This window comes from Mya arenaria, chromosome 7, assembly GCF_026914265.1.
Source record: "Mya arenaria isolate MELC-2E11 chromosome 7, ASM2691426v1".
In the NCBI taxonomy this organism is placed as follows: Eukaryota; Metazoa; Mollusca; class Bivalvia; order Myida; family Myidae; genus Mya; species Mya arenaria.
In genome coordinates, this window is record NC_069128.1 from 59,432,748 (window position 1) to 59,460,561 (window position 27,814).

At 34.3% G+C, this 27,814-nt stretch overlaps 2 protein-coding genes across 5 annotated transcripts in view; both read right to left on the reverse strand.

Moving 5' to 3' along the window:
* Nucleotides 1-3,073: 3,073 nt before the first annotated feature.
* On the reverse strand, nucleotides 3,074-16,519 carry LOC128241846 (uncharacterized). 3 transcript variants are annotated; one of them, XM_052958948.1, is made up of 7 exons: nucleotides 16,407-16,519; nucleotides 15,462-15,544; nucleotides 12,787-12,855; nucleotides 11,438-11,540; nucleotides 10,807-10,956; nucleotides 9,814-9,939; nucleotides 3,074-3,185 (listed from the first exon to the last, which is right to left on the reverse strand). In XM_052958948.1, exons 1-7 carry the CDS (start codon nucleotides 16,483-16,485, stop codon nucleotides 3,157-3,159), a joined length of 639 nt encoding a protein of 212 aa, XP_052814908.1. In that variant the 5' UTR covers nucleotides 16,486-16,519; the 3' UTR covers nucleotides 3,074-3,156. The 3 variants fall into 3 exon arrangements, with proteins under 3 accessions (XP_052814908.1, XP_052814907.1, XP_052814909.1); XM_052958947.1 differs by having other exon boundaries at nucleotides 11,423-11,540; XM_052958949.1 differs by lacking the exon at nucleotides 10,807-10,956 and having other exon boundaries at nucleotides 11,423-11,540.
* Nucleotides 16,520-18,542: 2,023 nt separating this feature from the next.
* The window catches only part of LOC128240354 (glycerol-3-phosphate dehydrogenase, mitochondrial-like), a 28,693-nt gene continuing 19,421 nt past the window's right edge, over nucleotides 18,543-27,814 (reverse strand). Inside the window, exons 17-18 of one of the 2 annotated variants that reach the window (XM_052956972.1) lie at nucleotides 27,022-27,099; nucleotides 18,543-21,783 (exon numbers count right to left, since the gene is read on the reverse strand). In XM_052956972.1, coding sequence (XP_052812932.1) covers nucleotides 27,034-27,099 — 66 coding nt within the window. In that variant the 3' untranslated portion in view covers nucleotides 18,543-21,783; nucleotides 27,022-27,033. The remainder of the gene's footprint in view (nucleotides 21,784-27,021; nucleotides 27,100-27,814) is intronic. The other variant, XM_052956971.1, reaches the window with a different exon arrangement.

The following is a 27,814-nucleotide window of genomic DNA, read 5'->3' on the forward strand; positions in this document are numbered from 1 at the left end:
GCTATGGATGACATTTTCAAATAGCTTGTATAGCACCGGCAATAGAGAAATAGGTCTGTAGCTACTTGAGGAGGGTTAGGGTTAGGTTTCTGTATAGCAATAGAGAAATAGGTCTGTAGCTACTTGGGGAGGACTTTTTGGTTTTCCCTCTTTGTGAACTGGGAGAATGATACCAAGTTTGCATTCTTCTGGAACGTAAGAGCATTTGATCATTAGCGTGAATAGTCGTGCAATATATGCCCGCAGAGTTTTACCGCCGTATTTTATGTACTCCGGAGTTACTTTGTCATATCCGGGGGCTTTTCTCATCTTCATTTTTCTGATAGCATTATTTAACTCTTCGATATGTACGTTTTCTGTTAAATTTGGATCGAACTCATAATCATTAGATTGTATGAATGCATTAACATCAAAATCCAATTTGTTCAGAAATTCGTTGTCGAAATGTGGTGCACTCTTAGGTTTGAAAGTTTGTGAGTAGTAGTCACGAAAATCATTTGATATTTGGTGTGGGTGCCTCATTGAGGTACTATAGCTAGTTCATTTATTGGATTTGATCTAGAAGTACGTTTCGTCTTTACTTCATACCAAAATAGACGCATGTCACACTCCGCAGCCTCGTTTAAGTCATTATAAAACTTTTCATTGCAATTGTATATAGCAGCCTTTTGGGTGTTGATGAATGTTCGTTTTGCCGGTTTGTAACTGACATATAGTAGATTATCACGCTCTCTGGGTTTTCCTGCAGAACACCATTTTTTCGTTCATCTTTTTGTATCATATGTGCGAATTTTACATCACTAGTCCAATAAGGCTTAGCAAGCATATGTTATATTTTGACATGGGTAAGTTTGATTCAGCACATTCTAACATTGATCTAATTATATGATCATAGAGTGAGTGTATATCAGTATTACACAACCGTATACTATCAAGACTAAGTTTGCACAGTTTGTTATCAAGAGCGGCTGCGTATGTGTTAAAATGTTGATCTGTACATTTGTTCAATGCAATTAATAGTTTATCAGGCAAAGTGAAGTGATATAACGGAAAACAGACAGTGGTTACAATGGGTAAATGATCGGATACAACACAACAACCATCGTTAACAAATCAGCTATCTAACACAATATCTAACTGCGATTTACCTAATACAGTACAACATAATCTAGATTACTTTTACTTGGCTTTAATGTGAAATTCACTACTCTGTTTATACACGGCGAAAGTTCGTTGTCAGATAAAAACTTATTAAATGCAGTTGACCTTTTGTCATTAATATCAGTTAGTTGCACATTAGCACCACCACATAGCACTATAAAACCGTCATTTGAATACATATCATAAATAATTTGTAGTTCGGTTAAGCATTTTATATAATCATCAAATGTATAATTTGCCGATGGTAGATACATGCATAAGATAGGCGTAACAATAGTGGACTCTACACTTGTTAATTTTATACCAGTCAAGCGAGTTGATTTAATGTTTCTCAGTTCTTGCACAGCGAAAGTGAGAGATTTCTTATACATTATGCTCAAACCTCCTTTACCCCATTTAGCGTTTAAGTCAGCTTGTTCACAGACACAGATATACCTATATGACGAGTGTAGTGTATCTATGAATGTGGCGCTGGGTGACTTAAGTTTGTGCTCGGGAATACATGCAATGTCGATGTCGTGTCTAGAAGATTATGCACCAGTCAATTGTAACCACGCCCCCCCCCCAGGTCCGGAGAATAGCGGGGACTTTGACTTTCGGTCTAGCCAACCCCGGCTAAAATTCCCGCCCTGCGAGGACGAACAGATGGTAAAATCCCCGCCAAATGCCCCCGAACCCCAGGGACCCTAGGTAAGGCCCATTCCCCGCTGTATTTAAAGCGAAGACAAAACCACCGCATTCACCCGGCACTGCGGGGCTTCCATAAAGGTAAAAACACGGCCCATTTCCCCGGCTATCACCGGTAAAACCCCCAGACCTGGGGGGGGGGCGTGGTTACAATTGACTGGTGCATTACTTAAAGAGCCAGCTGACGACATGGCATCTCTTACGTTCCATGTAAGAATATTGCACTTAGTCGGAGTTACATTACTCATATTTACTAGAGTGGAAATGTAAAACATAAGAAAAATTAGCATTGTACTATTCATTATTATGTTCATTGTAGTTGTTAGCGACATTAAACATATCTTACCATGCCCTTTCCGAGTACCATCGGCGACAATACATCTTCTTTGGCCAGAATCAGGGGCTTTCTATCGTATCGCAGTCACTTTTGAACACAGTAAGCATTAGTGCTTAGCTTCCGCGTTTAGTGTTTATCAATTCAGCGGTCTCTGTGAATATCTTGTGACCTTCTAGAAACTACTCCTGAAGTCCTGATTCATTGGAGTCTCTCTGTATTGTCGATGAGGTAGAGTTTAGTGGCACCACGTTGTCAACGCCGTTTCGTTGCGTGTTTGTCTTTGTTATTTGTTCGTGGTTGTTGGCGGGGGGGGGGGGGTCAGGGGGAGGCTCTAGTTGCTATGGTGATGGGTTTCCGCGTGGCAGGAGCGGTCACATGAGCGCTTGGTGAGTTTTTAGGCAAATGCTGTTCATTTTCTCCTATGACGGCCGCGGCATATGAGTGCGGAAAATAAATTGATTCAAGTATGGAAAGGCAGTTCAGTCAAACTACTATTCATTCATTTAAACAGTTACGCAATACCTTAGCTGTGTACTGGGTATTTCTGTCTGTGTACATGTTTGTACATGACTACTTTCATAGATGTAACAGTAAAACAAGTTTTAAAATTTGTAAAGCCAATTTGAAATGTAAATCAATCATTTGAACATTTGATTTAACATCCGTTACATTGAAACCGCATCGGTTATCTTTGAACAGCCGTACTTTGTTTGTTCGACATAATAAGAAGACACAAATTTTAAACTAGTTACCTAAGAATGCGTACATTGCAAAATTATTATTACGGGTGATTTTTTAAAACATCAATTTCACTTCACATTTTTTAATCTTAAAAACATAATAACAACATATATTTCTGGAATTACTGAAGAATGTATTTAGTATTATATTTTAATATAATATGTATTGACAACACATTGATGTATATGACTGCATAATCCCGTCATCAACCTGCACTGTTGTGACCTTGTCTATCCCAGCTTTAATACAGGCACTGCATCTGTAAAAACCCAAAAGCAATTAACTTCTAAATCATAAATCATCGACACCTAGTTTATACATTTGGTATCTGGATAGAAACGACTGAGATATATACATATAGTATTATATATCCATTTCATACGCATGTTCACCTAAATTCTAAGCTAGAAGCAATACTACAATATATCAAAGAATTCCAATGCAACTTGTTCACTAAAGATCTTATGTTAAACCGGCAACATACCATATTTATTACATTATTATACCTTTTGGAAATGTAAACATATATCGTTAAACCTCGGAAGCTCTGTGTCCACCACTTTAATTCAACAACTGAATTCTGAGATAAATTTTGTACCAGGAATCACTTTCAGTAAATTTTACTGCAAAAACAATTGTTTACATTTTTTTACTACCTTCCTTGTAATTGTGTATCACGTGCACAGTGGCTTGATGACAAAGGCTCATTAAATAATAGCCAAAATTATATTTTATACATACTTGAACATCTATATTATCAATATAATACATTGCCATAAACATAAAATGAGTTTTGACAAAATTCAAAAATATCCTATACTGTAATATGGCAATGTATTAGATTGATAATATACATGTTCAAGTATGTATACTATAATTTTGGCTAGTTGAAATTATTTATTGTGACTTTAATGAGCCTTTGTCACCAAGTCACTGTGATCACATGGTATACATAGCAGAAAGCAATGACGTAGTTAGAAATTCCTCCTATACGAACGTTGACATCATGCATCGACATAATTAATATACTTGTATATCTTTTCAATGGATTATTGATTTATTGTTGTTGTTAGATCATTAAGACTTCACCTTTCATTTGTCACTAGTTCGATTAGTATGTGCTTTAAATTGGACTTAGTTTGAATATTGACACAAATACGTTGACTATATTGTATGTATATTTTTGTCCACATGGGCTATGGCCTTCTGGATATTCCGTAAATTAATCTTGAATCTTGAAATCATGTATTACCTACATGTGGTTAAGGCGAATAGATCATTACGTCATTTACAATAACTCATTTCCAATTGGGTAGCATAGTAAGTATGGAGGCTATTCGTTGCCAAAAGTCCAGACGTGTTATTCCCACAATGTGCTTCTTAATCGTACTAAATATCTCTTACATTTGTCAATGTAGACATGCTATTTGTTGTTTCTATTCGTCAGTTGTTCCGTATTGATTTGTCATTTGTCATTATAGTAGTCAAAATGTATATTTGTCAGATCGACCCTGTATAAACTCACTAAAACATAGATCGTATAACTTGCCTTTAACAATATGATGATGTAATTTAGAAAGCCGAATCGTGCATATGTAAAACTGCAATCCTACAGTCGACACTCGCACACAGGCATCTGAATCATTGTTTGCCTCTTAAATGTTGTTTAAAACCATTTTGGGTACATACAATGAGATAAACAACACATCTGAAGATATTTAGTGTCTTTCATATACAAAAAAGAAACAAGGTATGTAACTCAAACTTACCCGATTTCACGGTAGAGTCCAGTTTTATGCAAATTTCTCAACCAACATATTAACAATCCATTTTTAAATAAGTGACATGGAAAGAAGAGTCAATTACCTTTAAAATGGTGTGCGATATGTTGGTATAACTATATTGTCTTTAGACAAACAAGCATAATTCAATGTCCAATTCTCGTGTTTTTCTTTAGTCGGAAAGAGTACAGCAAATTCATATCTTCAATTTCCCCCGTGTAAACAGTACTAAACACAGACCTACTGAAGTTATTTTATGCTTCAGTGTACAGATAAATTAATTCCATTCCATAATATCACGAAAAGACTTTTTTTGTATATCAAAGACGCTAAATATCTTCAGATGTGTAGCGTAACCGCATAGTTGCACGATTACCGCCCTTTGTTATAAATTAGCCATTTACGCTTACAAAGTTAAATGTCTGGCGGTGTATTTCAAAGGTTAGTTTTACATTTTAGACTTATTTATTCCATACAAATATTTTATTAGCGACAATAATAATTAAAGAAATTATGTTAAACATTATTAATTAACCGGGAGTTGTTTTCATAAACAGTATAAGTAAAAATAAAGCTGTCTCCCTTCATGTTTTCGCAAAGTGGAATATACCCGTTTTACCCATCTTAATAATGAACTCGTCCGCCCAGTGAGTATATAAGCGCGTCGCTTAGCTAAAAGATTCATTCTGTGTTTGACCGCCGTCGAGGTAACTTCAAACAGTAAACCGGAAATAGTCTTTTGAAGGCAAATAATTAGAGTCTTGACCTTCTGGTTGTTTAGTATTGAACACAGAGCATTGGGATCTGTGGGATAAAAAGGCACCAGGAACTTGACATCTATAGGGTTATCTAGCGTTCCAGTTCAAGTAGCCAGATACATAGAGCATTGCGATCTAGTCTGGTGAACGGAACTGGTGGCTAGAAACTCTAATAAGCCTCATACCTGAGAACTGCGTTGGCCACAGAGCATTGCGATCTGCGCGCTGACAAAGGTTAAGGTATTTTGCATTGCCAATAAACAAGCTCCCGTAAGAGAAAGCCATTCATCATTAAAGTGACTGAAATTTATATAAACCAATGCATGATCTTTGAACCCTGATTATTTGGTTGATTATGTTTTAACTCACCAATCATTTTTCGAATCATTTGTTTTAATCATAAGGCAAAGTAGCCTGAGGAAAATTTATATAAGAGCGATCCATATAGGCTCTACGACACCGATTGAACATACAGCCGGCACGTTACAGATGTGTTGTTTATCTCATTGTATGTACCCAAAATGGTTTTTAAACAACATTTTAGTGACAAACAATGATTCAGATGCCTGTGCACTCGCATTCGTAAAATGAACATTTGCAGTCCAACAAGTCCAGGCTTACAAAAGTCAATTGACAAGTTCAGAATTACAAGGATAGACGATTTCGCCTATACCTTATATGGTAAATGTCACAGAAAGAAACGGAGGTGAATGGGCGGAGCTAACGAATCAGATTTTCTTTCGTTTATTTCCGTCGAATCAAGCAAGGGAGATAACATCTTCGCCAATCTCCTGTAAATTCCCGGTTGTAAGTCCGAGTACTCTCTCTCAATAAAAACTCAAATTAACTTTTATTTTTTACATCTTTTATTTTATTTTGACGATCAATGTTCCTAAATGGGTTTTAAATCACCATATTATTTAGTCAATTGCAGTTGGGTGTATCTGAGCTGGGCTAACGGACCCAGATTTATACTGCCACTGTCAGTGTTTTTTACTTATATACCCAAGCAGGCATTTATTTTATTTACAAGTGGACCATGGGCGGGTTGTTCAGTGGGGGGGATGGGGAGCTGTAGGGCTTGTCCCCCCCCCCCAGTTGGCCCGCAAGTAAACTTAATGGTTATTTTTTGTCAATATTTCTCAGAAAAAAAAGTACATAATTACGCCATAATGCACCAATTCAGACTAAAAATATTTCATATATTCTAGGGGGGGGGGGGGGGGGGGGGATCCCTTAACCCCACTTCCCACATTTTAAACATATTAATGTCATGCCCACTCGAGGGATCATGTCCAAAAAGTTGTGCCCTTAAGTAACGCCCCTCTAACGCAAGTCCCTGTTCAAAACCTGCTCCAGCAAACCCACGAAACTTTTGATGGACATCATAATGATATCCACCTAGTTTTGTCTGATGTTATACATTTACTATCTTAATAAGCATGTATGGTGTAAACGTGTAATTTCAATACATCATTGAAACAAAATATCCATGTGGATGGAAGAACAGCCCTCCAACCCACTTGTGTCCCCCAGTTATGAATTACGGGATCTGCCGCTATGAACCTTAACAATCAAGTGGGGGATTTCAAATGAAAAAAAATATCGTGAGTCTTAGATTAGAAAAACAAACGCGCGATTTTTCCCCTCCAAAAGGGCTAGGTCCGCTTCACCTAAATGTGAAAAAAGCCCTGACTGTTGAGTGTGGGTGGGGTATAAAAGCTAGCAGCAAGTAATAATTGTTTATTAGCAATAAATTGACTTCATCATTAAAATACTTTATTAATTACCTATAAAATAGTATTCGTTACAGTATAATGTACGAGTTATATGAAGTTGTAATCTTAGTGTATTTTATCCATACAGTTCCAACTACCAGGTAAGAAACCTCTGGGGCATCTTAGTGAATAAATAGATTTTTTTCTTCGTAAATTTTAAATTATCTAATATTACTTGCAATCTTAAACATTGCAAAAAGGCAAGAAAGTGTCCTCTAATGGTTGAATTTAAAATAGTGTCTATAGTAATTTAAAGCTGCACTCTCATAGATTGACAGTTTTGATAACCCTTTTTTGTCCCAGACGCGGCTGATTTTGGCAGCAATGCTTTCTATACAAATAATAAGATTACTCACAATAAAACAGATCTAAATTGTTTGGAAAACTGCCGACATTTTTCATTTTTCTTAAAACGTTACTGTATTATCACTTTTAGCCATAAAACATCAATTTGCGAACGTAAAACTGAAAAACTGTGTCTGATCTTTTGTCAGAAGTCTTATACCACTGGTATCCAGACATTTACGCAAAAATTGGCTAATTCCAAAACAAAAAATAAAAATAGTTGCCAACACGGTCAATCTGTGAGAGTGCAGCTTTAAAAGAAAAATAAGACAATGGGATTTTTCATTTTTGAAGTATAATTTAATGCTAATGACTTACATTTTGTTGTGTTTGAGTCAAGTATCATTTTGCATACATCTCATTTCATGTCATGTGTGCGTATTAATTACTATTATATAGACAAAAACATGTTGTAATATCGTATATTATTTTATTCGACATGAAATAATTTATAATCCATCCTGTTTCCAAATCATAGTCCATAGTGTCATAATATAGATGATTCGTAATGTCCATAATAAGGTTCGCAATGTCCATGGTCCAAAGTATCCATAATTGGTTTAAATAGAGCCGAGTGATAGCGGAAATTTCCGAAAGACGTAAGGAGGAGTTAAGACATGGTTAAGGCGGAGTTAAGACATGGTTAAGGCGGAGCTATCTATCAATAAAATTAAATTCATCTCGTAAACATGTTCACCTGCGAATGAAAAGTTACCACCATACAATGTGTTTTGTAGAACTACGAACTGAAATCTGTCTTCTACACTCCGCAATATAAAACCCGGCATGTGACTTTCACAGGATGACGTGTGTTTAACATACACAACTCTATAAACACGACTGAATCGTCTGATGAATAGATGCAACGAGAATAAAACTCCAATCGGTACAATGAAAAATGAAAATGTGCAGTGTAAAATGTAAACATACAACCGATGAGTTGGCGGTTGTAAACTGTAAATTGTTAAATCATCAATGATACAAACCTAGAATACACACATACACGTCTGGACTTTTGGCAACGAATAGCCTCCATAAGTAACTGGCTAAGAATCCACTTCCATGTGGTATAATACAAGAACTAATCGGACTTGGAAATTTACATATACTGTTCAGTTAGGGTTTGCCATGTCGCAAGGCTTGGCGATTACATAGTCGTCAATTGATATGGGTAAAGCAATGGATGGATGGATGTATGGTATGGATGGTATGGATGGATGGATGGGTGGGTCGGTGGTTTTTTTTTTTTTGGGGGGGGGGGGTGGGGTGGGGGGTGGACGGACGGACGCACGGACGTGGATGTGGATGGATGGATGGATGGATGGATGAGTGTGGATGGATGGATGGATGGATGGATGGATGGATGGATGTGGATGGATGAATGGATGAATAGATAACTAGAAGACCGTCAGTTGAATCGTACAATGACCATCACAGAAAAAGGTTGTGTTTGATTTTCAGTATTGATTTATCTGAAGCATGTTAACTACAACATTACGACCATATGACGCTTGGAAGTTTCAATTTGCATTGAATGGAACAGGTCCCACCAATCTCATTATCTTTTAAGAAATGCAATCGGAACACCTCGGCCAGTATCCAATAGGAATTGGCCTATCTCGAAGCTTGCCGGAGATGGGCGATTGAAAGAAATAGGGGTCAACTACTGGTCAGGCCCAACCTCCATGTCAAGTTTGAGGGCCATGGGTGCAGGCATTGTTGAGTTATCACTCGGACAAGCTTTAAAATTATTTTACCATTAAAGGTCACTGTGACCTTGACCTTTGACCCGATGACCCCCAAAATCAATAGGGGTCATCTACTGGTCAGCCCCAACCTTCATGTGAAGTTTGATGACCATACGTACAGGGATTGTTGAGTTATCACTCGGACAAGCTTTGGTCCACCGACGGACCGACCGACCGACCAACCGACCGACCGACATACCGACATGCCTGTGCAAAGCAATATACCCCTCTTCTTCGAAGGGGGGGGGGGCATAATAAATAAATTAATTAATGGCAAGACCGTCGGTTGTATATTACAATGCAATGGCTTTCACATGAGACAACAAGCTTTTCTCCATTTCGAGGAATTTGGTTTTTATTTCAATTTTCATTTTGATTTAACTCGAGCATGTAAACTACAAACTAACGACCGTATGACAGACATTTTCTATTTGTATCTAATGAAACAAGTCCCAGCTATCTCAAACAAATACTTACCCAAATCACAAAGTTGGCATGACAGTTTACACGTCTTCTTGGCGTTTGTTTTGTTGTTACAGTAGTCATGGTCAAGATATTTTTGAATTTGGCAACCATGGGATCCTATTTCGTCGTAACATGCTCCTACAAAAAATAATTGTTTCGTATTTTACACATTCTTTTGCTTAACGTTAGGTTTAAATAAAATCATAGTATACATAAATACTTTAATCTTAAGTATAATTAATCAAATGCCGTTTTGATAAATAATTAGTTCACTCTAGAACAGAACAAGTAAGAATAAAATTATATAATAAGTAATAGCAAAATGACATGAAGGAACATTTTATTGATGAAGAATGAGCGGAGTGAGTGTAACGAAAGACCCCTCTCAATCATTAAAACATTACTTCATTTCATCTTTTTGTCTCTAGAATACTGATTCATTGGCTAACACATTGTCAACGCTTAATATGACACAGGAAGTGTGTATTGGATGAGTGGCAGTAATCTTATTGATTAAGCCTACTACTAAGAATAAGACCTACATTTCAGCCAATGAAACTGCAGCTAGAAAATCATTAAGAACTACGCTTAATTATCAGAAACTTCAACTTCCGTGGGTGTTTAAGGTCAACCTGCTGCCACTCATCCGATACACACTCCCAGTGTTAGATATTGCATTGCCAATGTGTTAGCCAATGAGGTTGTACTTTAAGCCAGTAAGATGACCTAAAATAATACTTAAATGATTAAGAAGGGCTCGTTCGCTACGCTCACTATGCCCAGTCTTAATAATTTAAATGTTACTTCAAGTCTTCTTACAACTACTAAATGATTGCCTATCTGCAATTTTTTTGGTTGAAAATGTAGATCTTGTACTAAAAAGTGTTTTTCTCGTTGAATCGGCAATTCACAAGCATCCAAGCCAATACACTATGTTATATTTCAAGCGCAACATGTAGCATCAACAAATACATTATATATACTAATTATTAAACACCATTTTACCGGGCTGGCATTCGTACAAATTGGCGTTGCAAATTTGTTCTTCACGCGTATTAGTGCAGGATTGACAACAGCCTTCTTCTACGACTGGCTCAGATGATTGTCTTGTCAATGCTGTTGTTGTCACTGATGTTGCTGTTGTTTGTGTTATCGCTATTGTTGACGTCGAAGTTGGAATTTTATTTGTATTCGTTGTTGATGGGTGTAAGGATGGGAAAGTGTATAGTATTAACCGAAGCAGGTTTGATGGGAATCTTAAGAACATTGTTTATCCCCGTTTACGAATAAATTGGAGCGCTTATTGAACAATAATCAATACAAAATGTTCTTTTAAATCTAATAATCGACTAAAATTAATATTTCCATTCATAATATCGCTATTGATTAGCATGGAATCCTTTGTAATTTTACAAGTTAAAATTCCCATGATCAAGTAATTTTAAAATATTATTTATTTAAAGGAATGTTGTTTTGGGCTTTCGGCCGAGTATATCGATAGTTAACAATACACCGATATGGTCTGATCCATTGTGATGAGGTGAAAACAACATTATTTGTACTGAACTTTTCGAGTCAATTCACGCATTGAGCTCGGACAATATTACTGTAACTTATTGACCTGTGGTAGAATTACTTGGGGAACGAAATGCAGCCCTGTTGTTTCTGCGATCATATCTGGATACCGCCATGATGTCTTCCAGGGAACGCCTTGTTTTAATAGGACAAGAGGCTTGAGGCTACAACAATCAATTACATAAAAAATAAGAAAGCGTTCGTAGTGGTTTGATACAAAAATAATTAAAACATTAACATTCTTAAAGTATCATTCATTCTAAAACTATCAGTAATGAATTTGATTATTGAAACATTAACATTCTTAAAGTATCATTCATTCTAAAACTATCAGTAATGAATTTGATTATTGAAACATTAACATTCTTAAAGTATCATTCATTCTAAAACTATAAGTATATGAATTTGATAATTAAAACATTCACATTTTTAAACTATAAATAATTCTAAAACTATTAGTAAATGGATTTGATAATTAAATCATTCACATTCTTAAACTATTAATAATTCTAAAACCATTAGTAAATGGATTTGATAATTGAAACATTCACATTCTTAACCTATTATTCATTCTAAAACCATTAATAATTGGATTTGATAATTAAAACATTCCCATTCTTAAACTATTAGTCATTCTTAAATGATATACGCTTGAATACGTTAAATTTAGTTATTTTTGCCTTATAATTAAATATGCTTGTTCCGGCTATTCATATTTAAGTGGTGTTTTCAGTGTTCAAGACCATACTCATTTCTTTATATAATATCACTGTTTATTGGTACAGGTTTCTAAAAGGGACCAGTTTTCAAGTCAGTATTTATGCGAAAAGCTACAGAAACAAGCTCAGTGGCAAAATGTTTAAACATAAACCCGGTTTAATGGCACTGGGTAAATGCCAAAGACATATGACATAAAATCTCAAACAAGAAACATGGAAGAACAGCACAAAACTCCACAAGCAGCACAGTGCATGTACACACTTTATATATAAAAAAACTAGGTATGTTTATCAAGGATTGTTAGGTACCGCCTTGGAACGGTCAGTAAAATGTAAAGATTTGTTTATTGTCGGATATCATGTTACAAATAAACATAAGCAATGTAGCTTAAAATGATAGAGCCATATATATATATATATATATATATGTATATTCATCTCCAAGTCCAAGCGTTTTGGGGAACAATATGAATTTAAATGACAAATATTTCATATATGACATATAATAAAACATATAATTTTCGATTTCCTTTTTGAGTTTTAAGTTTAAAATCATGTGATGATTTCTTGGTTTATTAAACAAATGTTATTAAAACGTATGGTTTTGACATTATTTATTATTTTTAGTTTTGGAAAGGCAAAATCATATTAAAAGTGACCGAGGTCCTTTTAGATTAGACATGCATCATACCTGGTTGTCGGCGCATCCCAACGTGTAGTAATAGATGTTGTTGTACGTTTTTCTCTCCAGAAAACATGCCTGTAAATATAACATAATGGTACAAATATATGTAGGGGATTATCCACCAGTTAACACATTATGCTCTCTGAATTGCTTACATGTATTTCATTACGTATGATGTATTTTACAATTGCATTGTTCATGTTTGCCAACTGTGTTATTGATTGATATCATGGATATGCAGTTATTAGGTTGCTATTCTTTGTGACGTAGTTTGAGATAGAAGTGAAACTGAAACCATTAAATTAATACTTCAATCACTTCTTATGTTTCAAAATTACGTAGACATGTAACATACAATTCGATATTGCCTTTGCTAGCTTTCAGTTTTGTTGAATTGGTTAGGGTTAACCGTAACCCTAACCCTTGTTTTCTAAAATTAATTAGATACGCATTATATTCTTACAATATTTCAAGCGTATTATTGAATTAATAACGAAGATTCCCTAGAGGATAGTCATTAAGTTAACAGCTTAATTGAAATTACTACGCGATTTACTTGGAGTGCAGTTAAATGTAATGATTTCTAAATCGTAATCCGTCCATATACATCCGGAATTGTTTCCGACGGAAAATACCCGAGGTGTTCCGAATATTTATTACTGTGGGGGCCAATAAGAAAAAAACACCATGGTGCACTTAGACTGTCAAATGGTTTAAGATAAAATAAAAGTCGTCGTCTTTGCTAAAATTGTCTGCGACCACTTCAGACATAGCGATAAGAGTAACAGTGGGGGTTTATCTTCTACATAATTAAACAATATATATATATACGTGCCAAATGTTGGGGTAAATACTACTAGAAGTTGATGAGACATCCTAAGACAGGGATTGGCTCGTAGGGAACATCTAGGTCTAACAACTGATACCAGCCTCTGATGTAAGGTTGACCAAACAAATACTCAAGGTTAAGGCTTATATATATTTTTCTATTATTATCCAGTGTGTGGACTTTGTGTGTGGGTTAATACCACTAGAAGGAGATGATTTGACGCCAAAGACTTGGTACCAGGGAATAAGGGACAGCTCGGGTCAGTTTGACCAAAATATACTCAAAACGTATTAAATAAAGGGTTAAAAGCCAATATATGGACTTTGGGGTGTTTGTATGGTTCTTCTAAAAGGACGCGATGTGACGCCCGAAACCGGATACTGGCATGCATGAAATATATAGGACTCAAACTTGCTAACCGCCAAAATAGGCCAGGTTTGGTTCAGGTTGACCAAAAATGACTACACGAGTAAATGACCGCAGATTTTACTATTTTAAGCCAGTGTGTGGACTTTAAGTAAAGGTTAATAATACAGGAAGGACGTGATGTGACTTGTAAGTAGTATGTGTACACTTCACAACCTCTGTGTATTGATATTAATCTACTTGCCTTGTTCCTTCTTATCAGATATCCGATCTGAGAATCCTGCTGTGCAGTTTGGGAGGTTTTATTATAGAAATGGACCCTAAATGGCTCTGAGACAATAAACGAATACATAGGAACTTGGCCCCTACTTTGACACCAGCGCAATTAGCAGAAGAAAGTTCAATACTCATGTAAGAAAGCATCAATGCAATTAAATGTGCTAAAACGCGTTGGGAGAAATCTCTGCAAAGTAGGTAAACTTAATATCTACTACTCTTTTATTATGTCAAACTTTAATTTCTGTCCCTTAACATTTTTGGTCGAATGCATTTTTGTCGATAATTAAATACCAATAAGATTGAACAGATACAAGAACGAGCATTACGGTTTATCTACTATGACCAGACATCAAATTCTTCTTCCTAATCAATTAAGTCACATCTTCCATCATTAACAATTGGAAGACTAAGAACTATTGCCTTAGAAACCTTTAAGATCATATACAAACAAACACCACTTAATCTTCACGATATTTGGTAAATCAAAAACATCAGAGGTACCCCAGGTAAGGACCACAAAGTATGGCATCAACTCCTTCGGGTCTTCTTCTTCGCCCAAACTCTGGAACTCACTCGCTCATTACTTTCGTGATAAAACAAACTTGAGTCAGTTCTGAAGTTTGGTCAACACATGGAACGGACAGAGTTGTAGGTGTTCTTCATGTTCACTGCATAAATGTGTGTTGAAATTTTTGAGAGGCTGGTGCTAATCAGGTTATCTTGATTCTGATTCAAGCTGATGTGTGTTTTAGTATCCTTTTAAGTAATGCACGCTTGTGAACGCCTAATGATGGATTTTTTGTTTATTTAAAATGTATAAGTCACAATCTTAAGGGAAATCAATTTTCACTATCGAAAAAATAAAAATAACGTTAAACTAGGTAAGATTATAAAAATACTCCTGTATTTATAAAGATACGTTACAATGATTGAACTGGTGGATATTCCCTTCATGCAGTTCACTCTGTACAACATGTTACTATTATTGTATAACTTCTCGACAACTCATAGAACATGGGGAATATTTTTTATCCTCTGCATATAATGTCATATTTTTAAAACAGAGAAGTTCAAGCCGCACTTTGGTCTTATCAGATACATAAGTTTGGTCTTATCAGATACATAAGTCATCCTGATCATGGGTAGAAATACCCAATAATATGTATTAAAGCAATGTTTAAACTATAAAAGGTATTTCAGTACAAACCCGGCATTTATGTGTATAGTCAATGCACTCTTCAGTTATATTTGTGACATTTTCACACTTTAAACACGGCGACGTTCGTGGCACTGAAAATAATAATGAATATACTCATACCATTATTTACTGTAAGCTTGTAACACATATATAATATTATCAAATATATGTGATATGAATTATTCATTAACGTTTTGCCAAATAGGTGCATGGACAGGAACTTCTGCTGGTCTTTCGTTTGGTTCCACATTCTTGTGAGTAGTATAGCAAGGTAAGCAGCCCCCTCCCCGACTCTGTTTCGAATACTTCTACCCGATTCCTGCGTAACACGTACTTTTTTTATCAGATTTGACAGCATGCGTACCGAATATTGCCAGCTGTTGAGTTTCTGCGTACCGGTACTGTGTACCACCTGCTTAAATGCTGAATACTCCTTTAAAAGCTACCTAAATACCTGAGGTGCACGATTACATCCGCAGTTCTGTTGGATTAGGCGTCCCAGAAAACCGGCTAAACCCCAGCTAACCCCATCTAGCCGACGCGGCATGATTAATATTTATAAGATAAATACAATATGAATAGGACTTCATGATGATTCCAAACAAATGGAATTTTGAAAGATTTGGTGGGACCACCGACTACTGGTTGAAATCATAAATTTACATAGATATGTTAACATTATTCGTGTTGATAATGAAATATGTCAAACTAATGGTTTTAAGACATGCTAGCTATTTTTATGACCGACACACACACACATTCCATGATAACAAAGGGGAGTGAATATGGGGACCAGTAACTACACGTGAATTTACTTGGGGGATGAATCTAGCATTTATTATGATTATTGTCATGGTGATGCCGTACTACTTGCAGTAGATTACAGTTATTAAGAAAACAATGCTTGTTTTGGCACCAATACCACTGAAGATCTTTTTAAATAGTTTAATTTACCTGATTCGAGAAATCCATCATTGAGAGATACAAAGGCGACAATCGCTACCACTACGATTCCAAGTGTTTCTTTCGACATCTTTTACAACCTCAAAAGCTGTTATTGTGAATTCAGAAACAATGAACTCCCAACGTTTTTTGAATTGCACAATCCTAGTTAAATATGAGAATTTCTTATCTTTTCTTCTTACACGTGCTATATCGGGCCTTCCTGTTGATAACACACAGAGATACGAGCATTGTTGTATGGGAAAGAGATTCTATCAAGTCCGTGAGTCCATGTTGACGCAGAGTATGTGTGTGGTGATTATGTACCACACTGATAGTACTAGGTAAAAACTCGCAGACGACAGGAGTTGTAATATCGCAGCTCATTGGTAGGATCTCTTGATTGAGCTCAAATAACTTTGGAAACGAGTTTGGTCGTTTTAATTTCATTAGTAAAAAGTGCAACTCTTATTCAAAATCATCACATACACATGTATAACAAACATAAATTTTGAGTGATTAACCTTCGACTCTTTGCTGAATAATGCATTGATGGAAAATCTTAATTACTGATAACAAGTTCGCAACCGTGTATTTAATAGTTGAAAACGCAAAAACATTAAATGATTGGTGAATGCTAAAGGATTTTCTGTGATCTACTATCGACTCATAAGGTAGAAATACCGTGTTTTCTGCACCTTTCTTTCAAATTAAACGCAGTATCCTTCATAGGAACCATTGTTTTCAACATTAATTAATCCTGTTTGTTAAATTTAAACAATTGTATTAAATATGGTAAATCTTATTTGGGAGTAATAGTGCATGTTGTTCATATAGTAGACCGAATGAATCTTAGCTTAATAAACAATTTCTGCTTCTGTCTATTCTGCTTTTTCTTTTCTAGTTCTGCTTCAGCTTTTGATATTGTCTATTTTCCATATAATTGATCTTTTGATTGTCTTTGACTTTCGGTATTCACTAACGATTATTAATATGCATTTATATACTTTTGTTGGATAATTTTACTGGTCTTTTTTAATATACGCCATACATACACTTGACACAACTCATATTCTAGGTATGTTTTCACTGTCTCTCTACTTAAAATACTCTGTCGGAAAATTGCTCATTGGGCTAACGTTTCTTCTTATCATATACTCGACTTAAAGTAAAAGTTATTGTATCTTGTAAAATTAGAGAGATTCCTAATGACAATGTATTGACACATTTCTTGAAAGTAATTCCCCCCGTAGTATAGCTCCTTGCCTAGACTGATATTGGCACATCCAAAATTTATTTAGACGCATTTAAAGACATTTAGAGTGGCTGCCATTTGTACAGATTCAGGAAAGCCATTCTCAACAACAATGAGTTTTTCACATAAGTATTCATCCAAGCCTTTCCGCAATACTGATGTATTTCGGTCACACTTAATAATCCAGTTGTATGCAAAGTGGAATCATCGGCAAAGAGGTCAATGCAGGTTTTGTTCAGAGAAATATTAATGTTATGGATATAAATCAAAAAGAGAAGAGGACCGAGAATGGATCCTTGTGGAGCACCACTTTTAACATTATGAAGTGTAGATTCTTACCATCATCTTTTACGCATTGTCTTCGATGAAGTAAATATGAAGTCATGAGCAGAAGGATTGGACCAGAAGTGATATACTCGCATTTTCGCAAAATAATATAGAGATCAACAAGATCAAAAGCTTTAAGGAGATCTAGAAACCGTTCCAACAATTTTACCACAGTGTTTACCGACAGGAATGATACTGTCGAAAGCTTGAAAGAAAATTATGAAGTATAGAAAACTCCTTAGTAGATTTGCAATGTGTATCTTGGAAAGTGTAGGAAGAATTAAAATAGGTCTATAATTGTTAAGATAATTTATGTCTGAGACCTTTGTGAATTGGAATGATGATCTTGTAGTTGATCTGGAAATACTCCACTTGAAATGCTATTGTTAATTATAGAAGTTAAAGGTCCAATAGTAACATCTCGGAGTATTTGAGAATCTTTGGTCCTTTTTTCTCAAGCCAAGATGCCTTAGAATTATAAGTTTTGAGTCTTTGAATTTCAAATTCAGACTCGAGACGTTAGTGAATGGACTGGACCTTGTAGGCTGTAGAACTAGGTAACAAGATGTTATTGAAAGTTTTATTGCAAAATGTAAGTTAAGCAAACAGTGTAGGCAACTCAACTACAGAAATATGACAAGTCTTTATACACAAGAAATATTAAACACAGAAGATATAACCTTTTTATGTAAAAGTATAACAAAATGAACAGGGAATTAAGATCTTAAATATCTTATGAATATATTATAAGTTTTATACAAGTGCATAATACATCTGTAAACTGTATTATCAATGTGTGCTTCATATTCTCTTAGTTAAAGCAAATCTTAGTATTATGGTTTTATTGCAACAAATTAAAATATATCAAGCACTATCACATGTATATAATTATACACTTATTTTTAAGTTCACCTTATTACCACAGCTTGTATTATGCCACTTGTAACTGACTCTTGTATCACTAACTCTTGTAATTATTCTTAACAAATCTTTGACAAAATATGAATAGCGTAAAGCAGACTGGAATTCTGCCATCGAATGTGTCACCTGTCATACTTGTTCTGGTAAAGATCACCATTGCCATTGACCTATTGACCCCAGAACAAATAGGGGTCATCTGCTGACCATGACTAATGTTCACACCAAGTTTGAAGACTTGACACCAAGTTTTTCAAAAATAACTGATTTGAAACAAAAGACACCAACACCGCCAGACAAAGTAATTCGTACACGTCTACCATGCTCTGCAGGCATCACAGAACGGGTGTAGGCTACATGTATACTTTTACAATTGTGTCGAATGTATCAGACATTTAAAAAAAATAATTTACAAACAAACTGCTATTATTCAGCATAAAGGTGCAAAGGATTATATCTTAGAATGGTTCAACTTTCTCATTAATGAAAGAAGCCATCCAATTGTTTAAATGAAATAAACATTAAAATGATTAATATCATGCTATTGGAAAATGGAAAATGGACGCTATATTATAATTTATACATATGTGAATTAATGTATCATGTTTATACTACAAAAGATGTAAACAAATATTCTACTGCAAGTTCAATGCAATTCTGTTTCAATAGGATGACTAATTTCTAGTTACAGTATCATACATCGCAAGTACAACCACTGTTTACCCTCACAGCAAAGTTTTAAGACTTTTCTTTAATTAATAATATGTATAACATCATAAATGACATTGCCAGCATGAATAATGTCATTACATATTTCTGAGAAATAACAAAACTAGTACTGGTAGTCTTTGACATGACATGGTGTGGAGAAATATTGTTATAAATGTGGGAAATATATAGCAATGTTTGATGTCTGAAGCGCTGTAAATCATAACATTAGTATTTATTATATAAATATAATATCACATTGGTGGCCATTCAAGTCAAAGATTAATACATCTGTTTTATAAAGTCCATTTGTATGACACTTATGTAAATTTCATCGATTTATCATATTTACAACAAGTAAAAAGAACAGTAACTTACACACACAAACATATGGCAACATCATCAACTATGAAGAAATAAATTAGAATGGAATTTGATCTGAACAAATTTTTAGCACTGTAGTTACTAGTAAATGAAGCACTTACAATGTAACATAGTAACATTTAGAATGCCACGTTAGAATCATTAACAAGTCACGTTAGGCCACAATTAAAAAATACCTTGTTTGACCTCAATTTATCAACACTTGGAGGGGCTGGTGGTTTTTTTTAATTCCTAACCCCTTAAATGATAAACTGAAATAAAATAGAATAAAATAAATGTCCGGAGAGAGTAAACAAGGAGAATTTGTGGGTTGTTCGGCTTATGCCTAACAACTATTTATTAATTATAGCCTTAGTAACAATTTCTATACAGCACTTATAAAAATATGTAAATAAATAAAAACAAATTATTGTATTCGATTGTGAGTGGAGAAATTTAAAAGAAAACATAAATTGTCAATATCTGAGCTGAACAAACCCAGACCATAGATGAGATATTGTAAGAGACAGAAAGGGCTACATGTGAAGATATGGCAAATAACATCATCGACAAATCTAGAAATATTTTTCGTGAGAACATATAATGTGCATGATAACAAATTTTAAACATTTGAGAATATATTAAATGTTAAGAATTTATTGCAAAATCTCTGTTACACTATAGGCTAGTAAGTAATATTTTCTATGCTTTTTAGTGAAAAATCATGGTATATTCACTGCTTTAAAAAAAAATGCTTTCTGATCATATCTAAAAAAGCGCTGTTGCAGTCACTGTGGTGGTTTGAAAATCTTCAGAATGATGTCACCAAAAGGTCTTCAGAATGTTATTTATATCACATGCTTTTTCAATTTACACCTGTTAAATTGACATTTTATCAAAAGTTTGAGAATGAAAGTAACAGAAAAATTGCTCAACTCCTGACATCAGGAAATTATACTTCGCTTGTAGCTGCAAATTATCATTTGTTAATATGAAATCGCTGAATCATGTACTTTATGAATTCTTAAAAAAATAAGGTTAAAAACCATTTAAAAACAGACCTCCATCCTTTAACAATAACACGATAAAAACAGAAACAGTATTTTAACACTCAACAAATACATACAATGTAAGACATAATGATGAAACATAACTAAAAACAAGAGTGCCTCATGGCAAACACCACTCAGTTGGTTGTTTTTGTTTAAAAATAAGGGCTTGACTTGACTTGTGTCATGTGCCTTGCTTAACGTGTGAGTATTGTGTCTGGCAACATGAGTACCAAGTTTCATTTGAATACCTTCAACGGTTTTTAAATTACAGTCAAGGTTAAATTTTTCGAAACACAAATGCTGCCGACACCACAGCTAAGTCAATAACTATAATCTTTTTATTGAGAAAGACAAAAGATAATGAAAATTTCTTTCTCACGGGCAGATCCAATCATTTGTTCACAAATTTAAGTAATGTTTTTTTTTCAAAAATCTTTATCATTATTTTATTTGTTGTGAAAAAAAAAATCACGGAAAATATTTGTTCATGCTTTACGTTACAGCCAACACTAATGTTTCCACCATTTTCTGATTCCAATCATTATTGTAGCTTTAAGTTTACTTAAAGTTAACAGTGAACGTTTTTGTTTCAGAGAGCTTGAAAGAAAAGTCAATTTGAGAAAGTGGGAGTATTACAGAACAGCCAGGCTCTTCAGACACCACCCCCGCTTCGCTCCACTGAGATCTTTTCTACATCTTCAGCTAGTTCTGCAGCTTTTGCAAATCTGGAGTTTGTAACACTGCCTTTCTTTATGTAATTCATCAGCTGAAATTGAGAAAAGAATAGTTGTTAAAGTTTTACATCTTATGAAAACTATACCATACAGTACCTTGTAGCCCCATGACATACATGTAGGCTAGCAGAGTTTTCACACATAAAAAGTGAAGCAAAATGATATAAAAAAGAATACTTTACAATGATTTGAGACAGCATTTTACCCTTGAAGTGTAGAACAGTTGTAACTCAATTGCAAATAGAATGAAAAACAAATATTTTTAAAGCGTTTCTTTTTTTTTATATACATACAATCTTACATAAAGCAATAAAAACATAACTGCTAAAAAATAAAGTAAAAACTAATTCAAAATCTCCTCATAATATTTCTTTTATTGAATTACTACTGTATGTTAAAACATATTTGGTGTGAACAACCAGCCTTACCCCGTAGAAGCCACGTGATATATGATATTTAAAGCAAAATATTTGGGTGCAAAAATGTCAGTGTTGATAACTTTGCCTGCTACTATGGAAGCAATAAAGAAAATAACTTGGTTTAAAGATTCTATGAATCTCTTGAAGATACAAGAACATCAATAGAAAAACTAGAACGAAAGACAGTTTGGAATTGAAGTACTGATCAAGTTCATATCAAATTGCTCTTACAGGGAAAATTTTTCATTCCTGATCTTTCCTGGCCAAAGAAAACACTTACACAGTGTCAATGCTTTGACATGGTTTACATTATAACATCCAAGGGCCGTTCTGTCAACAATCCTAGGAGAGATTTTGAACCCAGGAGAGATTTTCATCAGTGAAAATTTCACCTAGATACGAAATAGCTCCTTGACATTAGCAGCACAGATTTAAGAAATATAGTATTATCGAAAATCAATCGTTTCTTTCTACAATCGCTCATAATTACAGAATATTTAGAATCTATACCTTAACACTTTAAATACAAATTTTATGAGGCTTTCTGAGTTATTTAATCCATTAGGGTATTCCAGGTGAGCTGAATGAATGTAAATATATAGAAGTTAAGACGGTGTCCATCTTTTGCCTTGTCCTATCCAAGGATGAAGGACAATAGTAGTATAAGCAGTACACCCCGCCCTCCTATAAAAAACCTATATATAGTAACGCAAATCTTGCACTTAGCCCTAATTGCAGTTAACTGTCATGAGTATATACATAGTGCAGACATTAAATGTTACAAATATAACATGCTTTAAATGCCTGGATGTTCATATTTAATTGATTCGTTTATAACCCAAAGGTGTTCTATAATGTCAAGTGTGTTCAGCTATTTACTCACCAATACCTAATCACTTCTAGAAGAGAAAGAACACACTCAGCGTATTAACAATATATTGATTGATTGTAACAAAAGCAGATGGCGCACGTGTCTGTTTTTTTAAATCACTCAACAATCATTTAAACCAGAGTTAAGAGACTTTCTTCACATGTCAAATATAAACATACATTGTAATGCATGAATTGTCATAGTGAGCACATGTGCTAAGGATTAACTGTATTCTTTTCTTGTCTTGTCACCTCTTCAAGTTGAAAAAAAAATGAACACCAAGACTATGTCAGCACCTCTTTTTCATCGCTTTACAGACAGGAAAATTTTGTTAAAAATCAATTAATATTTACACCTGAACTTCCATTCCTTAAATGAAAAGCCTTTCTGCAATTGCGAATATTTTCCAATGAATGCAACATCATTAGATATGTAAGGATCGTGAATTGATTGTTTTTATCTTGCCAATGTATTGTGTCAGCAGGCCACAACAAACTTTATATGTTGGAAAGTTTTAATTTATGATATGTTAAATGTATTTTTGTCATTAGCATTTTGATTGTAAGTTAAAAAGTTTAAATGTATCAACTATGAGGTGAATAAAGTTTTCCTGCATTATTATGTCATCATATAATAAACTGTTGCCAGTTACAGTCGGGCCATTTGATTTACCAAATGCGTGAAAAAATAAATAACTGTAATGTTAACTTAAATGAAATTCAGTATTTTTCTAAACAATTTTGCAAAGATATAATGTACTTTTGGTGTAAATATAAGTAATGTATTGCGTGATTGATATCATTATCTGGATATGAACACAGTTGGGCTCCTTCAAACTCCACAAACTTTAACCAGTCCAACAGAGTTCATACTCTGATAATGACATCAACTATACAATTCATTCTTTAAATAAAAATATATAGTTCAATCTTAAGTGCTAAATGCTACATAAAATCATAATGACTTTGATGTATTCACATCTTCAGTGTACAACAAGATGTCAAACAATCACACACTGATTTGTTACATCAAAAGCAAGAGAGCTTTAAAGAAAATGTTGATGCCTGTCTGATTTTTTAACTTGATCAAGGGGCATTACTTAACAATTATCCCAGCCAGCATTATGGGCCTTGCTACATGTGTGCACATTGTCTCCTTCAACATGTGAACAAAGTTTCATATGAATATCTTGATGGGTTTTCCAGTTATGACCACCTATGACACAAAGGCTATGAAAATACCTTGATCAATTTTCTCCGTAAAACATTTGAGTTACAAATTAATGTCTGAAACATAGTCATGTTGAGTAAAACTACAGAATATAAATTAGCTAAGGTCACAAAGAGGGATGTTAGACATCAAAGAAACCTTAGAAATAAGAAGGTGTCATTTGTTAGTCCAAAGCTTTAATAATTGGCAAGTGGGATGAATAAAGAGAAGAAATGATAGGCTCTATGGCTGGCTTGACTCTTTTGGCTTCAAGACTTGGGTTGCCAGTTTTTAAACAAACTCTTATGAAAAGGATTTGGTATCTTAATCATTTTTGTTAATATTGATACAACACAAAAACATTGATGTTGAAATTATTTAAAGTTGCAAAGGCCTGACAGTGAGCGACTAATTGGGGCCATGCAGCAACCAGGCTGGACTAGAAGCACTGACTTTCTCATCATGTTCCATTCACCAACTAACCACATATCTTTCTCAGCCCAATTCAATTGGCCCTTCTTACAAAAAAACCCACACAAAACAAGCAAATTCATTAATAGATATGGCAAAGTATATGGAATGAAACTCAAGTTTTGGATATAAAATATGAATTTGTTTGCAATTGTTTGAAATAAAAGAATACTGTTTATAGTGTAGCATTTAGAATTGACCTGGTAACCTAGTTTTTGACCCCATGTTACCCTGTTTCAAATTAATAAAAGATTTCATCAAGGTAAGCATCCTGAATAAATTTCATGAAGAAGTTTCATGAATATTGGACAAGAAATATTGCAAAAAGTATAGCCTTTAGAAGTCATATGCAAAGATTAAGTGACCATATTTTTGACCCCATGTGTCCTAGTTTCAAACTAACCCAAGGTGTCATTGAGACAAATATTTTGAATAAATTTCGTTGGTCCCATGATTTCTCTATGCTGTGATCTTATAACCTAGCTTTTGGCTCCATGTGACCTCAGTTTGAAGAAAGGATGACAAATCAATACCAATACTAGGTTCTGGACATGATTTTTCAAAGACTAGTGTCTGATCCCAGGTGACCCAGTTTTAAACTCATCAATTGTTTCATCAAGGCAATCATTCTGATTAAGTTTTAATAAATATTGGACCAGATATTTAGCCTCTAGAATGTTCTCAAGATTTGACCTATAATGCCTCAATAGTGTTCCAAAGATGTTTTCTAAGATTTGACCTTGTGACCTATTTTTACCCAATCTTGCCCACATTTACAAGTGGATGAGACTTGATTAAGGGAAAAATTCTGGACAAGTTTGAACATAATCTAACTAATCCCTACCAAAATATGGTTCTAATGATATGGTTCCAGACAAAGAAAACTATCTAAGATTTGGCCTAGTTATCTATTTTTGATCACATTGACCTATATGTATGTCCAAGAGTTCATCAAGATAAGATTTGACCTAGTGACCTAGATTTTTACCCCATATGACCCACTTTCACAAGCCGTTGAGATTTCATCAAGGAAAATTTTCTGACCCAGTTTAAGCATGATCTGACCAAACCCTACCAAAGAGGCCAGACTGACAACGCCATATAAATAACCCTCCTCCCAAAACCTTTCGTTTGGCAGTGGATAAATAAATAAACCCTGTATCTGTTGAAGCCAGAGTGATATGCCCTACTACACATAAATATATTGTCACATGTGTATTGTCACTTGTAACATGTGTGTTAAGTTTCTTGTAAATATTACAGAATATATAAATGGCCAAGGTTAACAGTTGTTGCAATATGACACCGCCAATTATATCAATGTTTTGACAAAACCTCATTAACTTTTTTGTTGAACAACATTTATTAATAAAGAAGACGCACAATTCCTTACCATTAACGGACAGAATGATGATCGACAAGTTTGAGGCGAGAATGTTGTTATGCCATATATTTCTATATTGAGCTATAACCATCTTGCAATTAGTGGTAATTTTTTAAAAACATATTAACAATCATCAAAATTAGTCTTTTGGATGAACAAGCCCAAATTCATTTTTTGAATCAGCCCTGCTGTATAAAACCCAGAATTCAAGCAAGCCCAGAAAGCATTTTACCAGTGCAGGGCTTGCGGGCTTGTGCTAATTGCGACAACTGTATTAAGTTTCGCATCATTAAAGGAAAAGTGAAAAAAAATGACAATAAGTGATGCAAAAATAAAGAAAAAAACAAACATTATTATGTGAAAAAGGTTCAGTCTTGGAAGAAATTCCGAAAAATTATTGAAACGCAATGTCGAAATCTGCAAACACTGTTAAACCTTGTATAATGAGAGGTAGTTTGAACAGATGATACATTTTACTGTATCAATAATTTTTCAGTGCTCTGTTAATAAATCTCAAGCACCAAATATAGTTGTCAAAATAACGGCACAGGTATTTGCATGGCACACTCGATTGATTGTTAACTTATCTCAAAATGTGTGCATGTTCAGTTTTCTGCTATTTAATGATTATTCATTGGTATACTGAATGTGAATGAAAATCAAGAAAATGGATTGTTTTTAACCAGTATTTCATTTCAAAGGTGTTGTTTTTCGGCAAAACAGAGTAATTTCATACTGTTATCGATATAGATAAAGCTCATTTTTATGCAATTTAAAATCTCATTAAATCAAACACACATTTTGAAAACAGTTACGCCCACCCCGAACCCACTCCCTTTCCCAACTCCCACTAACTCTATCCCTACCCACACCCCCCCTTGCAAAATGCTCGCAATGTGTCATGCATGTACATTACATGTCATAGTTGTCAGGAGTCATCATCAATATTTCTTCTCCTTAATGGCGCTTTCTGGGCTTTTATATTTGACATTAACTGAAGAAAATAGATGGAAAACATTGTTATTTATAAATTTATGTTCTCAATAAAAAAGATAGGAAATATTGTCATTTAGGACATGTTCTTAAATAAAATAGATGGGAAATACTGTAATTTAGGACATGTTCTTAAATAAAAAAAGATGGGAAATATTGTAATTTAGGACATGTTCTGAAATAAAATAGATTGGAAATATTGTTATTTAGGACATGTTCTCAAATAAAAAAGACAGGAAATATTGTAATTTAGGATATGTTATCAAATAAAAAAGATGGGAAATATTGTAATTTAGTACATTTTCTGAAATAAAATAAGAAGGGAAAAGTTTTTAGGACAAGTTCATAAAAAAGGATGAGAACTATTGTAATCTAGGACATGTTCTGATATAAAATAGATGGGAAATATTGTTCTTTAGGATATGTTCTCTAATAAAGTAGATTGGAAATATTGTAATTTAGGACATGTTCAGAAACAATATAGATGTGAACTATTATTATTGAGGACATTTTCTCAAATCGGGAGTAGCGTTTTGTGAAAGTATAAAACCAAAAACTTCAACAGAACAGAAACAATCAATGTTTAACAGCTAATGGACTGAAAGCCACTTTAAACTTGCAACATGAGTTACAGCAAATTGGTTACTCCTTCTTAAACCAGCCCGCGGCCACTTGTCGATGCTTTTTTCCCGGCAAGGCGTAATCTCTGTGCTCCA